The sequence below is a fragment of the Pseudorasbora parva genome, chromosome 21, assembly GCF_024679245.1.
Source record: "Pseudorasbora parva isolate DD20220531a chromosome 21, ASM2467924v1, whole genome shotgun sequence".
NCBI classification, from domain to species: domain Eukaryota; kingdom Metazoa; phylum Chordata; class Actinopteri; order Cypriniformes; family Gobionidae; genus Pseudorasbora; species Pseudorasbora parva.
This window is the reverse complement of record NC_090192.1, coordinates 4,174,518-4,194,685: the sequence shown is the minus strand read 5'-3', so window position 1 is coordinate 4,194,685 and position 20,168 is coordinate 4,174,518. Positions and strand designations below refer to the sequence as shown.

Below are 20,168 nucleotides of genomic sequence, written 5' to 3'. Positions count from 1 at the left end.
CTGACAGATATCACTGAAATAAGTGTCCTGTGTTGCGTTTTCGATGGAAGGAAGCTGATGTTTACACAGGAAACTCAGATGCAGATTTACACGGATATAGTAGTTCTCAATATATATATTAGTGTCCATTTAATAGCTCTACCTTGGCTCGTCCAGCAGAGGTTCTCCTCAGCTTCTTTGAGCTTGACATCGATATCTGTCAGCTGGCTCTGGATCAGTGGCATCTCTACCTCTAACACAGTGCTCATTACTTTGTTGTACCGGTTGGTGGTGAGGTCCAGATTGGCCACATACTGGCACAGCAACTCCCTGTTAGAATAAATGTCAGCAGCCATATCTGGTATGACTTCAGCCTGTCCGGCTTCCAGGTACTTCACCTCCCGCAGCACCGACACCAGCTACAGGACAAGATAAGAGTCACATTCAATACTGGAACTGGCCCATGGATAACAATATTAACATACTGTACAAGAGTGTGTAAAGAGACCTGTGGGTTGAAGTTGACAGAGATGAGTCTTGTGTCAAGCTTTCGGGATATCAGTGGCTTTTTGAGATTAAACTGTGACACCTCAGCCACAGAGCCAGTCCAGTTGTCATATAGTTTAGAGGAATATCTGGTGAAAACAAAGGTAGCAAGACAATTACTGACATGTATTACTGACATGATTTTAAATAAATATTTGCTCTTCATACATCAAACATGGATGGTGCTGCTTTATTCCGCTAAGATGCACAAAAGACAAAGAAGCTTCTTAAAAGTATGAGTAATCCATGCAACTTGTGTGCAATGTTTTAAATAAACAAATCAGGAATTAAGCTCCTATTTTCAAATAATCTGTATATAGGCTGTATATAGACCACTTCAATGATGGATTGTTTTCCTTGTTGGAGCTTGACAGTATAAATCACCACCTTTGCTGTCTGGAAAAGAGCAGCTCGGAAATTCTCTCAAACATCTTCTATTGTCTTCTATCTTAGGCTGAGTAAATTATTAGTTAATGTTGCTGAGCTATATTTATTTAAAGGTCCCATGGCGTGGATTTTTGTATTATTTTATGTTTCCTGAGGTGTACTTATATTGTTAGTATGATTTTTACATCATAAAATGTCATAATTTAGAAATAAAACCATATTTCTTTTTTGATATTAGCCCTCTGTCTTGAATGCTCTGTTTCAAGGGGCGTGTCTGCAGTGAGACTTCAGTGAAAACGGCCACTGTTGTGATTGGCTGACATCTTTGCATTTGAAATGAGTATTAGTTTACCGTTTGTGGCGGAGGGGGAGTGGTTTAGAGAGGTCTGCATGCAAGCACTGTCAGCCAGTGTTGCCAAGTCCGCGGTTTTCCCGCGGAATTGGGCTACTTTTAACCACTTGCCGCGGGTTGATTTTTTATTCCGCGGGTTAAAGGTTTAACTAATTGCATCAGTTATTTTTAGCTGAAATGGTTCTGTTGAAATAAATATTTTACTTTAGCCAATTCATATTCCACCAATGATAACAAGGATTCTAGGATGATGACAAAAGCAATATCGTATCAGCATAACTGTGCTGATAAGCGCACACTTTGTGAGGTACGGTGGCACTGCTGGGCTTGTCCGCTAATGTGTGTGTGTGTGTGTGTGTGTGTGTGTGTGTGTGTGTGTGTGTGTGTTCTGCGGCGCGCACCGGCTGTTTTCGTTTCCATGGTAACCGAATGCGTGCTCTCCAGGGTTGTTGCTGGTAAAGAATAATTTAAAAAATAAATGTCATACACAGAAGAATTTTCTGAAAATTCTTCTGTGTATGACAAGTCTTTAACAGTGTATTTCCAAGTCTTTAACAGTGTAAAAAGCTCAGTATGCATGAAACAGCATTTCACCCCCCCTTTAATGAGGAATATCTTGCAATGTTTATTTTACATTATTTTTAATTTGAAATGAATTTCACAAGTTTGTGGTTCTCTTCCACTGGAGTTGTAATTCTGCATTTTCCCGCCCGCATCCATTACGTTTTTAAGCTCATCAGCTCATCATTACGTTCATCAGCTGTCAATCTTAAGGTAAGATGATTTTATTTATGAAAATAGACTGTTTACAATTACTTATACAGTTACTTACTTATACTTATACAATTATCTTTTAGTATAAATGGTGTGTAGTGCATAACACTACCATAAAATGTGTATTGGAGTGCTTTATATTGATTTTTTTGGTATTGGGCTAGTTGGATTGGCCATTGGGCTACTTTTGGGCTATTTTTGATTGGCCATTGGGCTGGTTTTGTTGCGAAAACCTGGCAACCCTGCTGTCAGACAAAGAGAGCAAGAATGAGCACTCGTGGACCAGAGAGACGATAAAGAAAGTTATATTCTGCTGAGTTGTTAAGAGCTGTTGCTGTGAGCCCGAGTTTATTTAGTTTGTATCTGACAGTTCTGAATAAACACGAGTCCCAGTCACGCCGACCCGGTCTTCTTCCTCCTTTGAGCATTGAGTACACAGGCAGGCTGTGATCGCGTGAATGCAGTGATCTTGTCATTGCAATGCTATTTCTCTCATAAAATGCTTTGATCAAAACTAACAGCAAACACGACATCAATATGAATACAGTAAGAGCTTCTTTTGAGCATAACGGCGTCATTCATTATAACGGCAGTTTGGACAAGTGTGTGCTGCAGATAAACGTTTGATTGACCGAGCCGAACATTATAAAGTGTTCAGATGAAGGAACTGAAAAAAGACTTATGTTTTTTTTATTTGTACATCCTGAGCAACTGCCATTCTCTCTCTCTCTATAAAAACAAATATACTACTGGCATGAGCATGCCAAATTCTCTTGGCGGAGGAAAGAAAGGTAACCGTTCCTGGTATGACGTCATAACAGGAAAATGCAAGAAAAGCTCATCTGGGCTCTCATTTTCTCGAAGGCAGAGAAAGACAGCCAGAACTCGGTTTACACCGATCAAACTTTCTAGCCACTTGGGGACAATATTCAGGCTAGGGGAACTTATCTTTAAAAAACTCAAAAATGTCATGAAAATTTCATGGCATGGGGCCTTAAAAGGATTGGTAACGAGATAAGCGAGGTTGAACATGGTTGAGTAGAGCAAACGATTATCAGTTTAAACTAAAGGCTGGGCTCGATATAGTGGTTCTTACAACTTACCAAAGATTCAGTGATCCATGGATAATGACATGCAGCCAGGAATCGTTTTTTAGGAGCCTGATTTCGACATGAATGTTTATAACTGTCATTCATCACATTTTTCGAATAAATCCCGAATGTATATGTGGATAGGTCTGAGTATTGAAGTGTCTATGTGGTAATATACTTTATAATCACTAAAAGCTGTCACTTATTCAATAAAAGCAATCTCACAAAGTTCCGCTAAATTAATCAGTAAAGCTGGTATACAATTGATCTCTTATTTTCACAATGTCTGCACTTACAGAGGATTGATGCGTGTGTTAACTGAACACAGCGCCTGGCTACATTACTCACCGAAGCGAAAACACGTTGGAAATTTAATAATTTGACGAGTGCAAATACAGATACACACTGGACATTTTGCTAGCTCCTTTTTCCTAATAATATGCTAGTATTACGAATTCTGACAGAGGACTACAGATCATAGACAAGCAGATATGGGCAGGTTTTCCCTCTAAAAGCAGAAGCAGCAATAGGTGGCAGTGGTTTAAGTGAGACTCAAGACTAAACGCTATTATCAAGTCAGGAACAGCGATGTCCATGGGGTCCGTGGACAAGCCTACCCCTACCCCTGCCTCTGGCGCCGGGCCTGGTTTTGTGTGTTTTTGCTGCATTCACGCTGTAAACCAATGCTGCCTCTCAGTCTTTTTGCCACTCAGCAGTGCATAACCACAGTCGCTTCAGCTGACGGTGACATCACATGCATTCCCTCTATATTTAGCCCTGGGTTTCCTTGTGTTTATAATATAAACTGACCGTTTGAATTGCTGCATCAGCTCATTGTATTTCTGGACCACCTCCTTTCCATCCACAGTCTCCAGACACCTATCATAGCAAAAATAATGTAGTTGTTAAATGAAGAAAACTAACTGTTGAGTGATTCCCAACCAAGCCTTCTCAACAAACACAGAGCATAAGATATTTACGGGTGGTTGATGAATCTGAAGTTGTTGTAAGGGATCTGTATGCGGTCCTGCAATTGCTGGACAAATCTCAATCCTCCAGCAACCATAGGCATGTTCTTGAAGATAAGAGAGTAACCTGAAAGACCAATAAACATTTAAAAATGTAAATTTATTAAACACCCCAGTCATGTTACTTGTCGATAATGAAGATAAGACCGAACCCTGGGTTTCCCCTGTCTGCTTTTTGAAGACCTTCTTGCAACATTCCAGTTCCTCATCAAACATTTTGATCAGCCTGGGATATCTAGTCTGAACAACGACTGCAATCAGGGGTCGTTCCAACAGTCTGCCAAACATGTCCAAAACCTGCCAAGCAGAGAATCTATGAAAGTGGGTTGTGTTCTTTATATTGAAAAAAGTTGAGAGAACAAAAACACTAAACATAAACGCTTTCCACCAACTACTTCCAAAGACATACTTTTTAATATTATGGTTCATTGCACTATCAACTGCAAAATCAAATATGCCAGTAATGAAATATGTTCCAGAGTGGAATATTCTACCATAAAAAAGACGCAAAAGTATGTTTTCTTCTTCTGCAGGGTTCAAACTGAGCTTTGTTTTTATTGCATTTATCAGTTTGAATTTCAGTCTTAAAATTCAGGCTGAGTTCCTGATTGGACTTAATTATAAACCAGTATCTATAACTCATTAAAGACATAAAAAGCACTGAAACTGAATGTATAATGTCCCAAGTCAGGAGCAAGTGTGCAGCTTGACACCAAAAAACACTTTTTTATTGTGACATGCAACATTATTGTATTTTCACACTAACAGAAAGTATTGCCCACCTTGAATGCTTCCTCCAATCCAGAAGCGCCATCAAAAGCATGGCCACAGATTCCACCCAATTGCTGGTCGATACGATCCACCATGAGCTGGAACTCTACTAAATCTGCTTCAAACTCCTACAAACAAGCACCCTTTAATCGAGAAATGTCACCCTGTCATCTGTAATTTTGTTGCTTGTTGTTGTTGAAGTTCCCACTTACCACATTACTAAGATCAAGAGAGTCATACGGCTTCTCTGAGAATTTTCTGTATTCCTCCAAGAAGGATTCACGCAAGCACTGGACTTGATTGCTGAGAGATTTCCCTTTTGTCCCCCCAAACTCAACCTTCTCCAGCTTATTCATGTCAACTACAGTCAGCAGGAGAGTCTAGACAAAAGTAATGAATTATGTTTGGAATTATGTTTTTGTTTTTACATAATTTCATATAGTGTAGTTATCCGGAATGCCTGTATAGTTTCCGGTTTAGGGCCCAAATATACTCTATGCCAATATGTGAACACAAAAGTACATAAAGAAATATCTCTGCTTACTTCGATTTTTCTCAGTCTCTTCATAAAGTGATCCAGGCCAACAAACACCATGAGGGGGGAGAAATCCCATGGCTTAACCACGTTATCATTCTTCTGGTATTGACTGAGATTGGCCCTTCTGTCCTCGTATGCGCTCCTGAAGTGTGTGAGCACGTCCACAGCAATCTGCAGTCGCTGAAGGCTTTCCAGCACGTCACCTTTCAGGATGTCGTCAGGGTTCAGAAAAACTCGGGCCTGATAAACAACACATTAAATAATGCACTAACTAAAATTACTTAACAATGACCTAACTTATTTTTGCCTTTTTTGTTTTTGTTTAAATAAGACTGATCTACGATTTTAAATAACTGACTTGTCTAAAAGAAAAAACTTGAAAGACTAGTAGTCAAAGTGTTTTATCCAACTGACAGATGTTGCATAAAAATCTTAACAGATACAACTCTTAATTTTAATAATGTTGGTAAATGTTGAAATTGAAATGAATTAAGATTAATAAATGCTTTGGAAATATTTTTCGTAGTGTGTTCTAGTTAACTAATGTTAACAAATGAACCTTAGTGTTAAGTGTTACCAGTAAAGCTTTATCTCATGGCTAAACAAGATCATTAGGAATGGAAAAGAAAAATGCAAAAGAATAATTCTTCCCCAAACCTGTATGACTTTCCTTTCCAAAGGAGAAATTCTGAAGTATGTTTCACTCTTTTTTTCATGCTATTAAAGGAACACGGTGGCTTTTTGGGACTTTAGCTTATTCATCGTATCCCCCAGAGTTGGAGAAGTCCATACATGTATAGACTTATCTGACTCTGGGGGATACCGCGAACGAGCTTAAGTCCCAAAAAGGTTGGCGTGTTCCTTTAAGTTTCAGAAATGACACCATAACAACTTGATGCCAGTATGTACCCTTTAAGAATTATCAATTGAATAAAAAATAAAATAAAATGGAATATGAGTATTGAATAAATACAGAATTTCAGAAATTCCACCAACACATAAACAATTGACAACAATAACATTTAATTCTTATACACTCTCAGAAAAAGCACAAAAGCTGTCACTGCTACAGAACCCTTTCAAAAGGTACATTTATCATTTAGGTACATTTATGTGTTTATTTATGGTTTAATATGCACCCTTTATAGGGGTAAATAAGGTACAAAGGTGTACCATTTGCAACGGTACTGCCCCATCGACAGCTTTTGTACCTTTTAATAAAGCATTATTTCATGAGAATACCTGCTGGATAAGAAGGTTGCAGATCTCCTGTAAAAGCACTATGACTCGGGCCGGTCTGTTGTAGAATTTGGAGTTTGCCCAAATCAGACACACTGTGTGCATGAGAGGAGCGATCTTTCTTTTCACCTCACTGAAGTCTGTGTTCTCTAGATCTTCTAAAATTCTCTCCATCGGCTTTAGGTAGACTTTGATATCCTTCGCCTCATTTAGAGCTTAATAAACACAATACAAAATAAAATGCAGATTCAAAGCTTAATAAAACAAGAAATACATAAAGTGCTGCAAGGGGTGTAAAATCTGTGTCCCGGTGCTTTTGGGTAGGGACAGATTCAAAGAAGATTTAAAGCTTTCATACAAATAAAGAGGCCCTATTATGCCTTTTTTTGATGTTGTATTTGGGCTCTACTAGAACAAATTTTCATGCTTGAATGTTCATTATTTTCCCCATATTCTCCATTGTTGCGGCTCGTCTCTTCCCAGTCTGTCAATATGTCAATAACTTTCTGTTTAGTTCCTGTCTCTATGAAGCACCTAGTTCTGAAAAAGCACAATGTGCTCTGATTGGTCAGCTGGACCAGTGTGTTGTGATTGGTTTAAGAGCTCTGAGTGTGTTTGGGAATTTCCCATCACTTACCATAACTGCCAGTTTCAAGCATAGACTGTAAAAAAATGCTTATTCTGTTGGCATAAGTGAAGCCGCCAATGTGCAAATGCGGCACTGATATCTTGGGTCTCGAGACCGCGCAGTAGTGAGCGTAAAGTGGGCTTGTGATATCAAGTTGCCGCCAAAACTCCAGCCTAATTAACAAACTTTTTTTGAAATAAACAGTTATGGAAATGTAGAGATTAAAGTTAAAGTTCAAAATTCTAAGTTCCCAAAAAATGTTCGTTAGTGCCTCAGTGACGACTTCACTCAGAGCAGCTGTCAATTATGACGTTGCACCCCTGTTTTTATAGCATTAAATAACTAACTAAAACCAAACTTATTTAAACAACAAACACTTGAACTAACATCAACACAACGTGGTGGGCTTTATGAACTACATTGCTTTGTATTTGTTCCCGGAAGAAAACTCAAGACTACAATAGAGGGAAAGGGATATATTTTCTTTTAAATAAATCGCTTTTTAAGGACTACAACAAACGGCTCGTAGGGTCTACAACAAGCTTCTTCCTGCGTTGGTGACATCACTTACACTAAAATTCACATAAACCACGCCCCCGGGAACACGCAACAAAGGGCGGTGAGGCAATGTTATTCTAGTAGTGTTACTGCCATATCGTCAAAAACGCTGTTATTTCTGTTAACAGGCCGCCATGTTTATACCCTCACTAGAACAGTTAATAAAACTGTTTTGTTTTTGACAGAAAAATTGTTGGTTGTAATAATTTGTGGATTCGTGATCCAACTTCAGAACATGCAAGAACCGCACTTTACAATGTGTGTTTGCAAATCATCTTTCTGAATGTGCTAATGTGGCTAAAGCTACCCTTGTCTTTTACTGTATTTACAGAGACACAGACAACTTGTTATTTTTAACCCGAAAATGCTCACCGCCCAAAAAATTCAAAAGTGCACTTTGACTACTTCTTAAAAATAAAACTAATGACATAGCTCTGATCTCTGTGAATACAATGGTAACTTTAGCCACTGTATAGCATCCTAACCAGCACATTCACAAAGGCTTGCATCCATTCACCAAATATAACATGCGGTACTTACATGTTCTGAAAATGAAGTTGGTAAATTCTGCTCACTGTGTGAGGTTCTCTACACTCCAGCTGTTGTTATCCCAGGTGTAAAGGAGGCTGGGAGCAGCGGCTCATTTACATTTAGAGACACACACAAAAACGGTGTATTTTTGCTGCCACCCAAACAGTAGTCACGCTTACATGCACACTTTTTTGTGATTCCGATTAAAATAATTCCGATTGAAAGATTTAGTGGACTGTTTACATGAGACGTTATCTAAACCGATCTGGGGTTTACATGTGCTGACTTTCAATCACAATCATCACAGAGCAGTTTGTCTGCCACTTCAGAAATGTCGACTCTGTCCTCTCCAGCAGCTGAATGTGTTCACGGATGCCATAGCAACTCTCAACGACCACCAGGACTTATACGGCTTTATAAAAGCCATTTATTTATTGTAAAGTGTAATCATCTCAGAAAAAATTAATTATTTTGTCAGGTGCAGTTGAAGTAAAAAGTGCCTGGGACAAACGCTGTCAAGATGAGGGTGTAGCCAGGCTATGTCTGTGTCATTATGCCAACACTATCTTCATAACGTATATATAACTTAATAAAAAGTTTAACGTTACCCCTCAGAAAAAGGAACTTTCCTCTCTTCAGCATGAGCGCGGCTCGCGGTCAGTGGTGACGCTGCGCGCCGTGTATCACATCACATAAGGACGCACACTGAAAAGTAATCAGGTCAGGTCGTTTAAATGGTGACATTTTTCGTTAGATCGGTTCATGGAAAGGTTTTTCCCACCCCTCTCAAACCGATTACAATTTCATTCGGTTTGGGCATTTTTATTCCGAATCAGCTGTATATACGGAGCATTTTCATTCGGATTTGACTTTTAAACCGATTACAGTGCTCCATGTAAACGCACCTAGTGTTGGTTGTAATTAGTTACTAAGTAATTCGTTACTGTAATTGAATTACTTTTCCCTTGAAAAAGTAAAGCAAGGGATTACTCTTATTTTTTCTGTAATTTAATTACAGTTGCTTCTGATGTAATTGAACTAAATACTAAATATAATTATACATAATTCAATAGGTGACTTAACATCAACATTTAAAGTCTAACTTTACAATGCATGTTTTCATGTATCCTTCTCACATTTGTAATACTTTGGTCAGTTAATAAGAGTAATTTATGTAGTTTTATATTATGTATTTAAATGAATTAAAAGAGCCGTTTCATGTCTAACCTTAAATTGCTTAACTCGAGGTTGATATAGGATTTAGAAAAAAATTAAAATGTAATTAGTATTAAATATTAAATACTTTTTGGAGAGAGTAATTTGTACAATAATCTAATTACACTATTGAAGATGTAATTTAGTAACTTTTTTAGAGTAACTTACCCAACACTGCATCCAAATAGGGGCTCAAAATATCCTATAATAAATTATATGTGGGGCATTTTGAGCTGAAATTTCACATTACACATTCTAGGGACACTAAGACTTATAATACATCTTGTGAAAAAAGGCATTATAGGACTCTTTTAATGCAGCACGTTTAATTAATAATTCATTATTTTATTTCTTTTCGTGAACAGCACCATACCTTTCGCAACATCCTGACGCATTTTTGCAAAAGCAGGATAATAACTGCTCTCTATTTCATTCAAAAGCTCAGCCAATGTGGCCACTGTAGGAGCCTGGAGCTGGCTGTGTATCCCCTTAAGATCAGCAAGCCTGCAACACAACATAAAGAGGACAAACAAGGTTGATCTTCCAGGCAACATCAGAGTGAATGAACTCCCAGTACAGTGTGTCACACTAACCTGTTCTTCCAAAAGCTCAGCTCTGCATGTGGAGTGGGGTTTTTGCCCTCAAGTAACAACTCTGACGAGTCCTTCTTCAGGACATTATAGACTTGATTAGTCCAATCGATCACAAACGTCTCCATTGAATAAATGAGCCTTCTATCCATGATCAAGCATACCAACGAAAATGTAAATTAAATATCTCAGACAAAAAAAAGCATGTTTATTAAAATCCCATCATTTTAAGAAGTCACCTTTTATCTCCTTCATGAGAAACTTGCTCAAGCTGCTCCAATTCTGGTGGCAAAGGAAGGTAAGTTTTCCCTTTGGCTTTTGCAGCTATGACAAGCATGTCGTTTTTAAGAACGTGGAAATGTTGCATGAAGTCCTGAGAAACATCATGAGGAATGCTAAGGTGGTTCCTTGGATTGGACAGAATCGCTTCAGCAACCTAAAATAAAGAGAATAAAATTAGATACGACAATGGCATCTTATGCTGTGACAATGTTTGTGGTGCCAAGTATAAAATCAAACAATAAGGTAGAAGAGGTCCATCCATATTGTGAAAATAGTCAGGGCTAAAGGCCACTGTTAGGAACGACACGCATCTTGCTGTTAACTGACCGGACTGACTGTAATTACCATTAACCTATTGTCTCCACAGTAACCCTGTGTTTACATTGATCGAACTGCTCCTGCTATTGTCTTCTCACAGGTGAACGGCTGAACTATTGCCTGGAAACAATTTTGATGTTTTGTGTGTTATATATGTAAGTCATGAACAATGGTTCACTTCAGTTTGGATGCAGTTTTCTTAAAAAGATAGTTCACCTCAAAATGAAAAGTATGCCACGATTTACTCATCCTCAAGCCATCCTAGGTGTATATGACATTCTTCTTTCAGACAAATACAATCAGTTATATTAAAAAATGCCCTGGCTAATCCAAACATTATAATGGCAGTGAATGGGAGCCCACATTTCGAAGCCCAAAAAAGTGCATCCTTCCACTTATGAAAAATATTGTTATTTAACACATTATAAAGTAAAAGATCCAGCTTCTGCCAGACCGCCATCTGTTTTCAATTTATGGAAAAGGCATTTGAACAGCAAGAGACGTGAAGCTAGATATTTTTTAAATACAGATATTTTTCTTACAAAAAAAGCATCCCTTCATTTTTTTTTAATATAACACTGATGGAATTGATCTGAAAGAAGAACGTCATATACATGTAGGATGGCTTGAGGGTGAGTAAATGATGGGGTAATTAGATTTTTTTGGGGTGAAATATCCATTGAATTTTTTCTGGCTATCACCAGACCAAGCTCAGAATAAAACTGAACATTGGTCTGGGGAGTCTGCTCTGTATTTTCAACTGCACAAGGGGCGTAATCAACTGGCATTATTTGAATAACTTTGTACACAATTGGATATTCCTTCAACCAATCAGGCCACAAGAGGTGTGATCAACAGGCAATGACCCATCGTTTCTCTACATTATTGCTGCATCCCAATTCACCTACTTATACTACGCCCTAAATGTATATACTCTTTTTGTGAAGAAAAAGTACATACTTTTGAGCGTGTAGCAGAAAAATATGCAAGTTTTGGGACATGCTACTTCATCATCTTTAACAGACTCTGTCGCTTAGTTACGTGCATCCCATAACCGTTTAACTGCCCTGTCAATCATCGTCAGATTCGTCACAGTTCAAATCCTCCACATTCAGTTTAATCTCCTACCGTATAGGAGAGAAATGTAGCCGCTCGTTGATCTGCCATGTGTGTGTCTTTAATGCAGAGACTCTTCTCATGTGTTTGCAATTTAAATATAATGATACATTAAAAAGTTAAAGGCCAAACGTGTCATTGCTGCAGGTGAAATATAATGTGGACAACACTGAATAAATATCTTTTTGTCAGGTTAAATACTGATTGTTGGTCACTTAAACCCCTTTATCTAAACCTCTCTACTTAACCGTCGGACTCGCACATCCGTCATGTCTGTAGCTTTTTAACACTTTTTATCCACGTTTGTAGTTCTAATCGAATCCTTGTCTAACTTGCAATGGGTTATGGGCACTTCGCACTTCGAATTCTGACCAGAAATAGTAAACCATCCGGGAATCTTTGGAATACTCTTTTCAACATACTACGATTTGGGACATACTAACTTTATTTTCGAGTACTATTTAGTATGGATAGTATGCGAATTAGGACGCAGGGTATCTGTAATCGTGTTAGACCCGCCAATAGCGCGCCAGGTGGAAAAGCCAGTCTGTGATTGGTTCCCGCAAAAGTGTAACAGAAGCAGTAGAATTGAATGTACATTAATAATATTATCTCAAAATGTTAGCACAAAAACATTATTTAGACATCGCTCATAAAGCATCCTGAAACATTTTAGGTTTATTTTTTTTTTAATTTTTATGTTACTACTTGTTTCAGAACTTTCTGAGAACAATCAAAAGTAACATTCCCATAATGTTTGCATAATGATACAATGAAATGTTCATTTAACCAACAAACAATTTAAAACAATGTGGATTTACAAAAACAACACCAGAATCTGAATGCATCCGTCAAATACAAATATGTGTCAAATGCCACCACCGGAGTGAAAAGAATACAAAATAAGGAAGCACTTTGTTGATGGAAATAAAAGATGCTAACTTCTACATGTTTGTGATATAACAGACCAATAGAGACATTTTAGAACAAAGTGAATGCAATGATATCACAGTGGTCTCAGATGGTGAGCTCACAGTATGAGCAAACAGTGAGAGCGCCGTGAGGTTACAATTTTTGGTCACTGTGACCTCACATTGTGACCACAGTATGAGTATCCTGGGAGCTCATGGTGAGATCATTGTGAAATCAAATTATTGACTCTGTGACTTGGGTATAAATCTATAAGGGCAGAGAAGTTCAAAACAAAACAACATTGCAGAAAAAGTGAATCTGGAAGCACTAACTTGCCCCCCAAACAAATCACAATCTAATGTGCACATACTGATACAGCCACATCATGGCAAAGATATCCTAACTTTAGATGAACTGTGGAAGAGAAGAGCATCTGTTGTTGCAATTTAAACTCACTGAATGCTATTATACCATCAAGTTAGTTACACTTTCTTCCACTAGAAATTGAAATCTTGCAGCAACATTCAATATCTATGTGGCTAATGACAAATAGGCATTTGTTTAGAATTGGTTAAAGTTATGTGATTTAAAACATAAACAATAGACAACAGAACAATAAAATAGCGTATTTGTGAAATGCGTTTGCTAATTTGGTTTCAGTCGGTTGTAGTTAAATATAAGCTCTGAAGGATCCTGGTTTGACCGATTCTTTAATAAGAACCGACTCAAATGAATCATTCGTTGCTAAATGACATCGATCTTAACATTAGTAGTTAATAGCTTTGCAGTTCTGTCAAACACGGTATCTGATAGCTACAAATGCTCTCATTAGTTGCATTTATAAATGTATTTATATATAATTGACAAACGGCTTTACGATTTGATTAAATTATTAATTTAAAAAGAACCGGTTCAAAAGAATAATTCGTTCACCAAACGGGTATCACGAACTCGACTCACCTGTTTTAAAGTCACCGAACACTGCTCCAAAGGTGAATGGGACGAACTCCCCCAATTTACATTCGTTTTAATTGTTTCGACCTTCAGTGCGGTTTTTCGCCGCTTAACAAAATAAACCGATCTGTTCTTCCCTTTTCCCGAAAATTCGAGAGCAGGGAACAGCTGCCCGGAGGAACCGAGCGACACGACAAGAGTCGGGTGGTCAGCTTTATCTAAAAAGTCCTGAATGACTTGTCGTTGCTCTTCTATGGCAATGCATTTTTGCCAGACGTCAGATTTCAGATTAAATGTTTTCAACACGCAATTTTCCAAGAAGTCAAATCTTTTATCAACTTTTGGCAGCTCGTTCGCAGCCATTGTGCCGAAAAGTTTGTAACTGATCGGACTGACAGGCTCTGCTTTAAACAGCTGTCTCCATAGCAACCCAGTGTTTACATGGTCCAGCCTGCTGTTGCTATGACTGAGATAAACCGTCAGTTTATTAATTTAAATATAAACAAATAAGATTTATTTATTTTTTAGTACAACATGAATTATTCTGAATTACCCTGAAAATTATTCTACTGGTTAAATAATAAAAAATAAATACAAATAAATGAGACGTGAACTGATTATTTCTGCGTAACGTTACTGGTTTGACCATTTCTTTGATAAGAAACAACTCAGATGAATTCAGCAATTGTTTTATTTGTCCAATAAAAATCAATAAATCCAACACAATGCAGATCAATTCTAAACAGTCAATGTCGCAAACACAATGTCTCTCTCTCTCTCTCTCTCTCTCTCTCTCTCTCTCTCTCTCTCTCTCTCTCTCTCTCTCTCTCTCTCTCTCTCTCTCTCTCATACTGTCATAAAGTGGCTATTTATATATTTGCTATTTTATACCAACATATGTCACCAGAGGTCACCAAAGTATGCCAAATTTTGAGGTTTTGGTTGTCTGAACTTACTGGAATTAATATTAAAAAAGAAATACATTTATAAAAAATAAGCATATTTTACATAGAAATATGGTACTTTTAAAGGTAAATAAATGCAAAAAATACCCTCAACAATTACAAATTTATCAAAGATAGTGATGACATTTATAAAATAAAAAATGGGATCACACCTGAGACCTTCATGCCAAAAAAATTCTGCAAAGGAACAATAGAGTGGCAGGTGTGACGTCACTTTGTAGGCCAACCGGCAACACTGGTTCCCTCAAGAAAAACCCAATAGGATTTTCCAATAGGCTTTTGGATTATTGCAAAAAAAAACAAAAAAAAAAAACTCTGACACCTGAGACACACTGCAAGCAAAACTGCAAACTGGCATGAGCGTGGCGTTTCTGTTGCATGTCAGTCGTGGGGCTGCGTGGCATTTTCTCTGTCTTTGCACACCAGAAGCGTGTCTGATGCGGCACTGCTGCTGCTATTGATGTACAGGGAAGCCCTATACTTCATGTTAAATATAAATATATTGCTTATTGATACAGCAAAGGCAACGTCGGCAGTAGCCTATTGACCATACATATCTATGGTATTGACAACAAAATAGGCTACAGAATATTTTGTTCTGTATTGATAGGTTTAATATTTCAAAATCGATAATTATGTTGTTTTTTTATTTTTTATCTCTTCTATTTCAAGCATGCACGCGTTTTTCCGCACGTGTGACGCAGACAGTGTGCAAGCTCCAACCCGTTAACTTGGGAGCCAAAATAAAAACGGACACACCATGCAGCCGAGACGCTCACAGCATGCTTGCATTGTGTCCCCGGCCTGATGATCAACAAGTTTATGATATTTACACGTTTTGTCCATCAAGATAGTTATCACTGAACACATCTTTTATGAATTTTGAAGCTTAAAGGGGTGGTTGCATGCAATTTCTCTTTTTTAACTTTAGTTAGTGTGTAATGTTGCTGCTTGATCATAAACAGTATCGGCAAAGTTACAGCGCTGAAAGTTCAATGCAAACGGGCCTACAAAAACGGCCGGTTTGGACTACAACGAGCTTCTTGCTGGGTTGGTGACATCATAAACCCTTGCTAGTCACTCCAGACGTGGCATTTCCGGCAACCTGTGCTTGGCACTTCAGCCAATAAAAATACATGAAACTACATTTGGCCATCTAACCAATCTAAGACCATTGCGTTTTTTGGAGGGATGGGCTTCATAGAAGCAGGAAGTAAACGAGCCGTTCGAAGGACAGTGGAGACAATGGTGTGGAATAAAAGTCAAAGATAAAAAAAATGCGGTGGTTATAAAAGAGTAAAAAAAGGTATTAAGACCTGTTATACTGTGACCCATAAACACAACCAAGCCTAGAAAAAAACCACGGAACCACCACTTTAAATACAATCACCAGAAGTATAAAGCTAAAGATCACCACCACTAAGATTCTGACAACTTTCAGTTTTTATCTCAAAACATTTCCCCAGAACATTTGAGTTAGATTAGTTCATAAGAGTACAATTAAATATAAATAATAACTTTATTCAACAATCTCTTCTCTTCAAGATCATTCTCCAACGCTGTTTACATTGTAAACTGTGTAGTGCTTCCGGGTTCTACATCAGAACTCAAGGCTTAAATTGTGAAAGTATTAAATTACATGTTTAATTCAAAGTCAGAGTAGCCTACTTATATATTCTCAAGGAGACTGATTGATTTAGTTTACCCTTAAATGTATTCTTCCATGAATGCATACGAATCCTGTCAGATAGGTTTAGAGTATAGTAGTTGATTTATGAGGATCTATTGACATAAATGCCATATAATATACATAACTATGTTTTCAGTGGTGTATAAAGACATTACATAATGCACTATTATGTTTTTATTACCTTAGAATGAGCCATTTCTATCTACAGTGTTGTGAATTAGCTTTAGCTAAAAACACTATGATGCATGCATCAGATAAATGTTAAAGTTTATCTATGTTTTTGTATATCCTTATTTAAATGAATGAATGAATGAATGAATGAATGAATGAATTAATGAATGAATGAATGAACCACAGCAGCAGTGTACTAACCATAGACTGTAAGGTACTTACACAGTGAAATCGCCATTTTGTGTAGTCATGTTTCTACAGTAGCCCTAAAGGGACCTACTTAGCGCTTGCTACTCTCCGCTGTCTCAGGCGACATTTTGTCCTAAGTTGGCCCCCGTACCTTCTTTATGCGCTTCGAATGCTTCAAAAGAGAGGGGTGAGCGCTGGGTGATTGCAATTCACGCTAGATGCCATTAAAATGTCTTTCAACTTCAACATGAACTCATGATTAGTGAAGATTTGAAGAAATGTATGACCATTTTAAACAAATATTTGTTTGTATATAATATTTTGCTTTTTACAAATTGTAAATATACTGTATGACAACCTTTTAAATGTTATTTAAAAAAATAAACTTATACCAAAATGTATTTCAAATGTAATTATTTCATACTAAGTACACAACCATTAACATATTTACTGACATAGGCTATTGCTTGAGACTTTTTTTGGAGTACTTCTTTATTGCACATTGCACATTTCTTAACATTTAGCCTAACGTGTATTTTTAATATCACTATTAAGGAGGATAGTATCCCTTTTAATGTAAGATATTTCAAGTGTAACCACTTGTAAATAGTTCTGCTTTAGCATAATCAAATATATCTTTAGTTGGGACCTCAGCACTTTTTCTGGATAACCTAAGTGCATAAGGTAATAGGCTAAATGTAAGGCTATTTGCACTGCGCAGCGTTAGCATAAACTAAATGTAGGCATTTCAAATGCATTTTTTATTTTTCACTAGGGTATGTTTGTACTTTTATTTAGCTTATTATTTAGCATTTTATATTCATTTTGAGCAATTAGTTTTGTTATATATTTTTTTTAGTAATCCTACTTTCAGTCACGCGGTAGTGAACGTTTAAAATTGTGTCCAAAACAATTCCATACCCTCAGGTCCTCTTTTATAGTACGTAAAAAAACAGTAGGCTAGTTTATTTAACACTAATATAGATATGTGACTAACGTTATCTTAAAAACATTTATGCGACGCGCGAACAAATCAGTGTAATTTGTAGCGCTCTCTTTTGGTAAAAAAAAAAAAAAAATATTACTACACAATTGCTTACTGGTAAGTAATTTTTGATGGTCGATAATACGTTAAATTTCTCTGACAAGAAACAAGCAGGTTGTTCGTCCTTATTGTAGCTATTTACCACACATGAGTATAAATTGCATATCGAGTGTTTACATTTTAACGGTTGTTTTTTTAAACGTAACTGTAAGATCCTCGTTTGCTGTTACACTGACTGGAAGATTTAACTTTATTCACTTATGATTTCATTTTCGGTATTTGTATAATGCCATACGTTAATAATTGTGGTACAGTAACCGTTAGCCTATATGAAAACTGCTCTTTAATCTTATTTGCCATAAGTGACCACAAAGAGCAGGTTAAACTTCAGCAAATAGAGTATAACTGTTCAATAAGTCGTGAAAATTGTGAATCAATAAATTACTTTTACCCTCCTTAGTTTTTGTTGTCGGACATTGTCTTAGTAACTAATGGATGATTAATCTATAAACCTGAGCATCTGTCTCCTAGTTTTGAAGCTCTGAGAGGGTGGACGAAAGAGAGACACTCAACACAATTATTGAAACTTGTATTGACACTAATGTATTTCTAGAAACTCTTTACTTGATCGTCTTTAAACAGTGTTTCTCTCGCTAGTATTAGGTATGGACACCTTGAAACGACATAAGGATCTATGGAAGGTCTATAAGGAGGAAATATCCAGCAGAACTCAACAGTAAGTAGTAATTATTTATTTATTTTTATTATTATTATTATTTTACAAATCAGTTAACTTTATTGCTTACACAGACATTCATGCCTGCAGAAATATAGGTCTGCACAATGCATACTTTTCCCAAACAGGTGGTATAAAGAATCCATTTAGTTTGATAAAATAAATCTTAAATTAGACAGGCATGAAATATCTGTGGCCAAATCAGTGAATTAAGGTAACCAATAAATGTTCATTTTTAATTGTATTGTTCCTAAATAGATACAATTAGGTTGTTAAAGATGATAAATAATGTATTTTTCCTCCATTTAAAGCACTTCAGTTTTTAAAGTTACAGTTTTTCTCAATTGCTAAAACACTATTTCTGAAACCTTGCTCCATTTTCTGAAACCATTAAACACAAAACCTCTTCTTCAAGCACTATTCACAAAACTTCTGACTCCTCTTGCAAAATGAAACTTTCGCCTCAAAACAGTTTTACCTTTGTTCAAAATCAAACACTCTCAAATCATAAACAAAGTGATCAAAATGATAAACACTATCAAGCAATCAGTAAACAATACACCAAAATATAGATTTTTTTTTTCAAAACATAGTTCTCAGGGAGAAGTCAATTTTTAATCTCAAAACAAATTTCATATTTTTCTGTCAGTCTTGTGATGAATGAAAACATGTTCCATCATAGTAGCTCAAAAATGATCAGAAATTATGACTATTCTGCTTTGCAAGTTTTTGTTCTTTCTTTTGCTTGTAGCTCTATTTTTACCAACTCGTTCTCATGAAATGCATATATATCACAAATTGTATTTATTGTGCGATTTATATGGCAAAATTAGTTTTTATGTGCATATGATTTGCATTGTCACCCCATTGGGTAGGTTTAGTTGTTTGGAGTACTTGCACATAACACAATATAAAGTTAGTATCATATGCACACGAAAACTATGTAACATATGCACATAAAAACTCATTTTGGGTTATATATCGCATGATAAATACAACTTAGATTAAATACAACATTTTCCTTAGATTAGGCTGTTTTTTGGACAGATTTATTGTCCAAAATATTAGTTATCGAGTTTGAAAAATTCCAAGGATTATCAGTATCGACCAAAATGTATAGATCAGTACATCCCTATAAATTTGTATTTGTATTTTAAGATTATATGGTATGCAAGCTTGTTTTCGTCACAGAATAAAAAACAATAAAAAAGGTAATTGCGACTTTTTATCTCACAATTCTGACCTTTTTTTCAGAATTACGTGACAAATAGTCGCAAATGAGAGTTAAAAAGTCAGAATTGCGAGATTATAACTCACAATTCTGACCTTTTTCTGAGTAAAGTCAGTCTTTCCCCCACTTGCAATTGTGAGTATCTTGAAATTCAGAGAAAAAAAGATGTAAACTCACAATTGTGAGATAAAAAGTATCTTTTAGAATGTTTTATAAACACGCTTCCATAATATTGCCAACATGCAAAAAGTTTTACTCACTTTAGGCGTCTAAACACCTAAAAACAAGGAAGAGTAGGTTGGACGATATTTTGGTTTTGTATGCTGTAGAAA

General features: G+C 36.6%; 2 protein-coding genes across 9 annotated transcripts in view; one reads left to right on the top strand and one right to left on the bottom strand.

Moving 5' to 3' along the window:
- Positions 1-14,180, bottom strand: part of LOC137055533 (dynein axonemal heavy chain 9-like) — a 70,290-nt gene extending 56,110 nt beyond the window's left edge. The window contains exons 1-13 of the mRNA XM_067429346.1: positions 13,816-14,180; positions 10,467-10,663; positions 10,231-10,371; positions 10,011-10,141; positions 6,709-6,920; positions 5,473-5,706; positions 5,141-5,308; positions 4,940-5,056; positions 4,310-4,454; positions 4,110-4,224; positions 3,940-4,008; positions 488-614; positions 143-398 (exon numbers count right to left, since the gene is read on the bottom strand). Coding sequence (XP_067285447.1) covers positions 143-398; positions 488-614; positions 3,940-4,008; positions 4,110-4,224; positions 4,310-4,454; positions 4,940-5,056; positions 5,141-5,308; positions 5,473-5,706; positions 6,709-6,920; positions 10,011-10,141; positions 10,231-10,371; positions 10,467-10,663; positions 13,816-14,172 — 2,269 coding nt within the window. The 5' untranslated portion in view covers positions 14,173-14,180. The remainder of the gene's footprint in view (positions 1-142; positions 399-487; positions 615-3,939; positions 4,009-4,109; positions 4,225-4,309; positions 4,455-4,939; positions 5,057-5,140; positions 5,309-5,472; positions 5,707-6,708; positions 6,921-10,010; positions 10,142-10,230; positions 10,372-10,466; positions 10,664-13,815) is intronic.
- Positions 14,181-17,871: 3,691 nt separating this feature from the next.
- LOC137056263 (cilia- and flagella-associated protein 337) overlaps positions 17,872-20,168 on the top strand; it is a 38,814-nt gene continuing 36,517 nt past the window's right edge. For 6 of the 8 annotated variants that reach the window (XR_010900275.1, XM_067430302.1, XM_067430300.1 and 3 more), the window contains exon 1: positions 18,448-18,605. Coding sequence is in view for 6 of the 8 variants with exons in the window: in XM_067430302.1 (XP_067286403.1) it covers positions 18,535-18,605 (71 nt within the window). In the remaining 2 variants the exon portion in view is untranslated. Of the gene's footprint in view, positions 17,927-18,447; positions 18,606-20,168 lie in introns of those variants that run through there. The other 2 variants (XM_067430297.1, XM_067430301.1) reach the window with 2 other exon arrangements.